Source organism: Nylanderia fulva, unplaced genomic scaffold (genome assembly GCF_048542155.1).
Source record: "Nylanderia fulva isolate GAGA-0341 unplaced genomic scaffold, ASM4854215v1 Scaffold191, whole genome shotgun sequence".
NCBI lineage: Eukaryota > Metazoa > Arthropoda > Insecta > Hymenoptera > Formicidae > Nylanderia > Nylanderia fulva.
This window is the reverse complement of record NW_028190173.1, coordinates 200563-208927: the sequence shown is the minus strand read 5'-3', so window position 1 is coordinate 208927 and position 8365 is coordinate 200563. Positions and strand designations below refer to the sequence as shown.

Here is an 8365-nt window from a genome sequence, read left to right as displayed (position 1 = left end):
ATTAATATAATATATAAATTATATGTATACATTTATATTTTAATTAATAATGTGTATATGTTATAACATTATATATATATATATATATATATATATATATAATGTTCTAATATATACATTATTAATTTATAATATTATATTATATATATTTAATATATTATTGCGTATATATATTAATTATAATAGTAAATAAATTGTCAGCATCTTCAATTATCAATTCTATTATTATAATAGAGAATTTATTATATCAGTATCAATAAAGAAACTTTAAATATGACCGCGCGTACTGCGATGCGCGATTCACATTTGTCTTATCTTCTTCTTCTTCTTCTTCTTTATGGTAAGCCGGGACCATGTTCTGTGCGAGACCTCGTGCTGCCTGTCAACTCTTTTCGCGCTAAAAGTTTCTGTTGTATAATATACATACTTTATATATTATATTTGTTTATTGTGTATATAATTAGTGGACGAAACTTTCCTTTTCGAAGTAAGTACGACATATTATATATGTAGAAAATATATAAATAGATACTTGATACTCGAGCATTTCTGTTTTTAGTCTAATCTAATAGCCATGAATAGGTCAGAGACAAGGAATAAAATACAGTTTCATAGAAAGCTTACAAATAAAATTAACCGGTCTCTAGCATTAATTAGCAACAATTCAGTGTTATCTTGTGATTCTCTATCTGAGAATTTTAACGATTCTCATAATATTAATAACATTAGAGAAATCGCAGACGATAATATTACTAATGATAGTGCAAATAATGATATAATGATTCTAAAATTAAACCGATATATTCCTCACGAGTTTTCCAGGAAAACACGTTCTATACTTGAGTGTAAAAGGTATAAAGCTACGGAATTTAGATTATTTTTGCTATATACTGGTCCTATAATTTTAAAAGAAGTTCTATCATCCAAAGTCTACAATAATTTTATTACATTAAGTCTTGCAAGTTCTATAATAATCAGTCAATATTATTCTAGATTTGAAAAATATGTATTATATGCTCATAGTTTAATGAAGATTTTTATTTGTCAATCTATTAAAATTTACGGTCCAGACTTTGTATCGCACGACATACATAACTTCTTGCATTTAAGTGACTGTGTAAAATTATATGGCTCACTTGATAATTTTAGCGTTCCCTTTTAAAAATTATATGCAGCAATTAAAAAAAAAGGTTCGTAAATCTGCCTTGCCTTTACAATAAGTCGTACATCGTGTATTTGAGGAAAGTAATATAAGTCCAAATGTTTCCTCTAATATTATAAACAATGATGTTCCTGTAAAACTATTTGTTCGCGAACGCGCTGCGTAAGAAAGGGTCGCGCGGCACAAAGGATGAGTCACTTTTTTTATCAAAAGAATTTAATTCTTTAACACACTTAATAACAAATACACTTTAACAAACTTCATACAAATGTTAATTATTTTACATTGAAATCGTAATCAAAAATCAAAGTGCGGAATAAGCGGCGGTCGTCAACGAAATTTTAGCGGTTTATCAAGTATGCGGTTCACGGCGGAAAAGCGATAAGGCTGCTGAGCCGGGTGTGAGCTCTTCTTTTATAATTTTTAGGATGGAGCCCACCTTCGCGTAAAGCGCCAATAGTTTTGCGGATTTTAAACGTTGCACGAGGTGACCTGAGCACATTACGCGTAATTGGCCGCTGTCAAAATCAACGGGAAGACGGCTGGCAGAAAACATGCGCGAGCGGGCGATCGCGATAATTATTGGTGAAAACGAGGCGCCCGTGATAAGCCGCGCATGCTCGCTGAAAATAATTATTCGGCGGAACGGTTGTGGTACCGTTAATTGTTGATGCTTTGAGAAGTTTTTTCCGAAACAGATTGATTTATGTCGCTGTGTTTTCTCCTCGAAAAACATACAAAAACGATTTGCTGTAAATATCGATTGGTCTAGAATCTTCTAAAATATTCTGTTCAAATATAATATTCTATTACGCGGATAATATTTTCTGATGCGTTTAGAACATTCCCGCCCGCCTTGTCGCGCAGTGACAACAAGTTGTCGAATTTCGGCCGCGGAATCTTAAGTCGATAATGTGGTGCGGAGCGATCAGCCGCGAGAGTGAAAACGCATGTTTGATGTGCAATAAATGGTGTGTAGTGCAATGCGGTGATGATGAGAAGAATAAGGTGCGGCAAATGTTACAGCGCATGTGATGATTATGTGGTGAAAGAGTGTCGCGAGATGAGAGATGAGTTACGTGCCGGCGGGCGGCGTGTCCGCGTTATTCATGCCCGGAATACCATCCGCGCCCGGTAGCATGACCAATTTAATAATCGGGCGCACGAGTTCTGATGTGGCGGTGCGGACTGAGACCACGCGGACGATACCGTCGTCCCCGGGATGCAGTCTCGTGATCCGCGCGAGAGGCCATCGGGTCGGCGGGGTGAGCTCCGAGCGGATGATGCAGAGGTCCCCGACGTGAGGTACGGACTCGGCCTTGAACCATTTGGTGCGGGGGTTGAGGCCGTGCACATACTCAGCCGACCACCGCTGCCAAAAATGGTCTCGCATCAACTGCAGGTGACGCCAGCGTGACAGCGTGGAGGTTGATTGACCCGTCAGCGATGGCTCAGGTACCGCGAGTAACGGTGCTCCGATGATAAAGTGGTCTGGTGTGAGCGCCGAAGTGTCGTCTGGATCGTCTGATAGAGCCTGTAACGGACGAGAATTAAGACACGCCTCTATTTGTGTGAGGAGTGTACTAAGCTCCTCAAACGTAAGAGTAGTTTCGCCGATTACTCGACGGAGATGAAATTTCGTAGATTTTACGGCAGCCTCCCAAAGACCACCGAAGTGAGAAGGCCGCTGGCGGATTAAAATGCCAGCGGATCCCCTGAGTGCTGGCGGCGCGGGCGATGTGATGGCCCTCGGAGGTCGACGCCTTGAAAAGCTCACGTAGCGTGCGATCGGCGCCAATAAATGTTGTGCCGCAGTCGCTGTAGATGTCCGTGCACAGACTTCTGCGAGAGACGAAGCGGCGTAAGGCGGCGATGAAGGCCTCGGAGTTGTAATCCGAGACGACCTCGAGATGGATAGCCTTTGACCAGAAACATATGAAGACTGCAATGTATCCCTTCTGTGAGCGGTGTCCGCGTCCTTTGCTGGTCCGGATAGAAATGGGTCCCGCGTAGTCCAGGCCAGTACTCAGGAATGGTCGAGTCGGCGTCACTCGGTCACGAGGAAGGTTGCCCATAGGAGGTTGTGGAGTGGCAGCTCGCCAGCGCGTGCAAGTGACGCACCGATGCAACTGCTGCTTGACGACGGTTCTTCCACGTGGCACCCAGAATCGAAGGCGAAGTAAGCTGAGAGTCATCTGGACGCCGCCATGCAGAGACCGACGATGGCAGGACTCAATTAGCAGTCGCGTCATCCAGGAGGCTGGTGGGACGATCACCGGGTGCTTTTCGTCGTAGGGCAGCAGAGCGTGCTTGAGGCGTCCTCCGACGCGAAGCACACCTTGGTCGTCGAGGAATGGATTCAGCTTGACCAGTGAACTGCGTGGTGGACCGGGCCGTCCTGCGGTAGCAGCAGCTACCTCGTCAGGGAAGTGGAGCGCCTGCACCACTCGAAGCCACTGAAATAGAGCGGCGTCTAGCTCGTCAGGATGCAGCGGGCGACCAGATGTGGCTTCCCGGCTTGCCAGCTTGAGCCATCGACGACACCAAGCCGTAACGCGCAGTAGCTGATGAAGTGCGGAGAACCGCAGCAGGATGTCCGGTTCGATGATGACGGAACTCCTGGTTATCAGGCTGGTGGTGCGTTGTTCTGGAAGGTCGTCCTCTGAGATGTCGACCTCTGAGTTGGGCCACGCCGTTTCGTCCAGTGTCAACCAGGTAGGTCCTGTCCACCATAATGCGTGGTTGATTAATTCCTCAGGAGTAATTCCTCTTGATGCGCAATCTGCAGGATTGTCTTTCCCGGCTACGTGCTTCCACTGAGCGTCCGGGAGCTGTGTTTGGATATGAGCTACCCGGTTGGCGACGAAAGTTTTCCAGCGGGTGGCGTGTCCCTGGATCCAATGGAGGGTGACCTTGGAATCGGACCACAAGTACACTGGAGTAGACGCCAAGCCGAGCGTGTTGCGAACATGCAGCGTGAGCGTGGTGAGTAGATCAGCAGCGCACAACTCCAGGCGAGGCAGTGAAACTTGCTTGACGGGTGCGACCTTGGATTTCGTCATGAGCAAAGTAGTTGATGTTTTCCTGTTTTCAGAGTTGCGGAGGTAAACCGCTGCGGCGTATCCTCGTTCGGAAGCGTCAGCGAAGCCGTGGAGCTGCAGCCTTGAGTGATTGTCGCCGGTGCTGAGCCAGCGATTAACTCGTATGTTGCTGAGCAGAGGTAGCTGGTTCAGCAGTTGTTGCCAACGTTGAACATCCTTGACAGGCAGTGGAGCGTCCCAGTCCAGCTGCTGAAGCCATGTGGTCTGGATCAAGATCTTCGCCCGAATCACGACAGGCGCAAGCCAGCCCATCGGGTCGAATAGCCGTGCAGTCTCGGCGAGGACTCGTCGCTTCGTGAATTCTGTGACTGAACGTGGATGTATGGCGAAGGCAAACCAGTCATCTTGAGGATGCCATCGCAGGCCCAAGGTCGAATGGCTCTCTCCGTCCCATAAATGCGGTCCTTGCTGCAGCCGATGCTCTTGAGGGACTCCCGCGAGGACTTCGGAGTTATTTGCGGCCCACTTCCTCAGTGGAAATCCGCCCGCCGTGCACAGGTGGCGTAGCTCCGTCTGGAGGTTGATGGCATCGTCGAGGTTGTCTGCGCCGGTGACCACGTCGTCGACGTAGCAGTCTCGCCGAAGTGCTGTGGCCCCTTGAGGAAATTGCGTCCCCTCGTCTGCACAGAGTTGCCGCAGCGTTCGTATGGCCAGGAAAGGTGCACAAGCCATGCCGTAGGTCACTGTTAGCAGCTCGTATTCTTGGATTTCGTCCGTCTTGTTGTGACGCCACAGGATTGTTTGAAGACGGCAATCCTCAGGATGTACGAGGATTTGGCGGTACATTTTTTCTACGTCGGTGACAAATACGTACCGGTGCCAACGCCATTGCAGCAACACGTCGTTGAGCGCTGGCAGAAGATTCGCCCCAGTCAACAGGTGAGAGTTCAACGAAGTACCGGCCCGTGTGCGTTGAGAGCCGTTGAATACGACTCGGAGTTTTGTCGTCGTGCTCGACTTCTTCAGGACCCCGTGATGCGGTAAGTAACACTTGAGATCATCCGCTGTCGTTACAATGTTGACTCTCTTCATGTATTGTAGGTCTTCGAACTCCTGCATGAAGTTACGATAGAGGTCGCCAAATCGAGGATCTCGGCTGCCTTTGGTCTCCATGGCTCTCAGGAGGCGCTCCGCTGGTCGGCGAGTCTTGTGAAGATTCGTCGGCGGTGATGAAAGTGGCAGCCTCACGATGTACCTCCCGGTGGACGTGCGTGTGACGGTGCGCACATATAATTCCTCGCACTTAGCTTCCTCGGGAGTAAGTGGAGCCCGAATTATTGGCTCGCTCTCCTGCTCCCAAAAGCGTCGAACGAGGTCGGTGAGATCGTGATCGGCGATGCACCGGAATGTGCGGCGATGTCCGTTGGTTGTTGTTGCGTCGTAGCCGCCGGACAGGATCCATCCCAGGCTGATCTGCTGGGCGATCGGCATCCTTGAGTCACCCTTGCGGAGACCTTCCTCGAGGATCAAGGAGTAGACCTCGGCTCCCAGCAGTAGCTCAGCTGGGTCGTCGTCCAGGAAGCGAGGATTGGCCAGCTGGAGTCCGTCGAGATGAGGCCAGCTGCGTTCTTCTCGCGAGACTGAGCCTTGTTGCAACGATATGCGGGGCAGCACAAAAGCCACCCCGCGGAGCTCGGCGTTGGTCACGTCTGACGTGACGTGCAGCGTGACCTTGCCACGAGCTGATTCTGAGTGGGTCCCTCCGATTCCGAAGATCGAAAGATTCGTCGAGACTCGAGGCAGGCGGAGACGTTGCGCCAAGGCCTCAGAAATGATCGACACCTCGGAGCATTGGTCGATCAAGGCGCGTACGGTGTATGGTGAGCCGTACCGATCGGCAATGTTAAGTCGAGCTGTAGCAAGAAGAACAGCCTTATGATCTCGATCTTGAAGAGTCGTGGTCAGTGTAGTGGCGCGTGACCTCAGCTGCCTGTGAAGACGTGGTCGCTCCGTGCAACGTAGTGTGGTGTCGTGCGTCGCACGTAAGGCAGTTCTTCTTCGACTGACAGCGAGATACGAGGTGGTTTCCTAAGCAGTTGTAGCAGAGCTTGTTCGTCTCTACAAATGCTTTACGCTCGTTGACGGTCTTGGCCTTGAAGTCTCGGCAGGTCATCAAGGTGTGCCTTTCACGACACAGTGTACAGTGCGGCGGCTCAGCTCCTTGCTGCTTAGTGAAGTGAGTCTTGGCAATCCGTGAAGCCTCTCCGGGCGGTTTGCTGATGCTCTTCGGTCGTGCGGCATTGAGCGTCAGGATCCGTCGGCTGATAAAGTCCACGAGTGCCTCGTTTTGTGCCGGCTCTGATGAGTCTGACGTGGACGACTCCCATTCCAGACGCGTGCGTGCGTCAAACAATTCGGTGACTAGGAAGTTGAAGAGGTCCATTCCGTGGGTGTTAATTGGACGTCCAATGCTCTCCTGACCATTGACGGCGGCAGTAACGGCGTTGTGAATGCGTCTCAACTCCTCTGCGGTATCTCCCTTTATCTTTGGCACGGCGATGAATGTGGCAAAGTTGGAGCGGATCAATTCCTTTTTATTGTTATAATGTTTGTCCAGGATCGCCCAAGCGCGATCATAATTGTCACTGGTGACAGGTAACGACTTGATTAATTTTTCAGCCGGCCCTGTCAAGCATGAGCGGAGGTGATGAAAGCGCTCGATGTTGGAGATCGCATTGCCACTCACGACGGAGAGGAAGAGATCTCTGAATGACGGCCAATCTGCGTAGGCACCAGAGAATGGCGGTACTTTGATGCGCGGCAGTGACGACCTTGGCGTGGCGTCGGCAGAAGGAGGTACGCTCGATGCACGAAAGTGTTCAGCGTAGCCGTCAAGTATGCTTCTTTGATTTACATACAGATTCTCCGTATCAGCGTGCAATTCTGACTTAAAATAATCGCTCTCGCTGAACTTTTCTTTTAAGGCTGCTCGGATAAGATCGTGCTGCGCTTCGAACTTCGTCCACAGCTGATCCAAAATTCTGGTGCGTGTGGCGATAGCACTGGTAGTGATATTGGAACTGCCCAGCTTCTTCAAGTACTCCACGGAACGTGAGATGCGGATTTGAATCTCACGCTGACAGTCGACCAGCGTGGGTACATCCATGATGGCTGCACACACATATGCTCACTTTCTTCACTCACACGAAGAGTCACGCTTGCGAACTTGCGGTTGCCGGTGCGAGGTCTCCGGCTCGAAGGACCAAAAATATGTTCGCGAACGCGCTGCGTAAGAAAGGGTCGCGCGGCACAAAGGATGAGTCACTTTTTTTATCAAAAGAATTTAATTCTTTAACACACTTAATAACAAATACACTTTAACAAACTTCATACAAATGTTAATTATTTTACATTAAAATCGTAATCAAAAATCAAAGTGCGGAATAAGCGGCGGTCGTCAACGAAATTTTAGCGGTTTATCAAGTATGCGGTTCACGGCGGAAAAGCGATAAGGCTGCTGAGCCGGGTGTGAGCTCTTCTTTTATAATTTTTAAGATGGAGCCCACCTTCGCGTGAAGCGCCAATAGTTTTGCGGATTTTAAACGTTGCGCGAGGTGACCTGAGCACATTACGCGTAATTGGCCGCTGTCAAAATCAACGAGAAGACGGCTGGCAGAAAGCATGCGCGAGCGGGCGATCGCGATAATTATTGGTGAAAACGAGGCGCCCGTGATAAGCCGCGCATGCTCGCTGAAAATAATTATTCGGCGGAACGGTTGTGGTACCGTTAATTGTTGATGTTTTGAGAAGTTTTTTCCGAAACAGATTGATTTATGTCGCTGTGTTTTAAACAAAATAAATAAACATAGGGACGCTTCTAAAACACTTCATAAATACATTTATTTTATAAATTTATTTATTTGCATGTTTTAATATATTTTTGTCATATATAACTAAATTATTTCTTTGTTATAAAATTAATAATGACCTAATGACAAGATGACCTGGTTCGTTGTAAAATTTGATGCTGAAGATGCAGTAGAAGCTGTACCGAATACATGGTATATAAAAAAGATGCAAAATGTTATTGGCCACCTGAAGGTATTATACAAAATGTAATAATAGATTTTATAAAAAAGAAACATACGCCCGAAGCAAATTG

General features: G+C 47.9%; 1 protein-coding gene across 1 annotated transcript; it reads right to left on the bottom strand.

The window, feature by feature from the left end:
• Positions 1 to 2237: 2237 nt before the first annotated feature.
• LOC114928991 (uncharacterized) lies at positions 2238 to 7369 on the bottom strand. The gene is made up of 3 exons (XM_085481855.1): positions 6271 to 7369; positions 2761 to 6116; positions 2238 to 2696 (listed from the first exon to the last, which is right to left on the bottom strand). The coding sequence occupies exons 1-3, from the start codon at positions 7367 to 7369 to the stop codon at positions 2238 to 2240; spliced, it is 4914 nt and encodes a 1637-aa protein (XP_085337981.1).
• Positions 7370 to 8365: the final 996 nt, after the last annotated feature.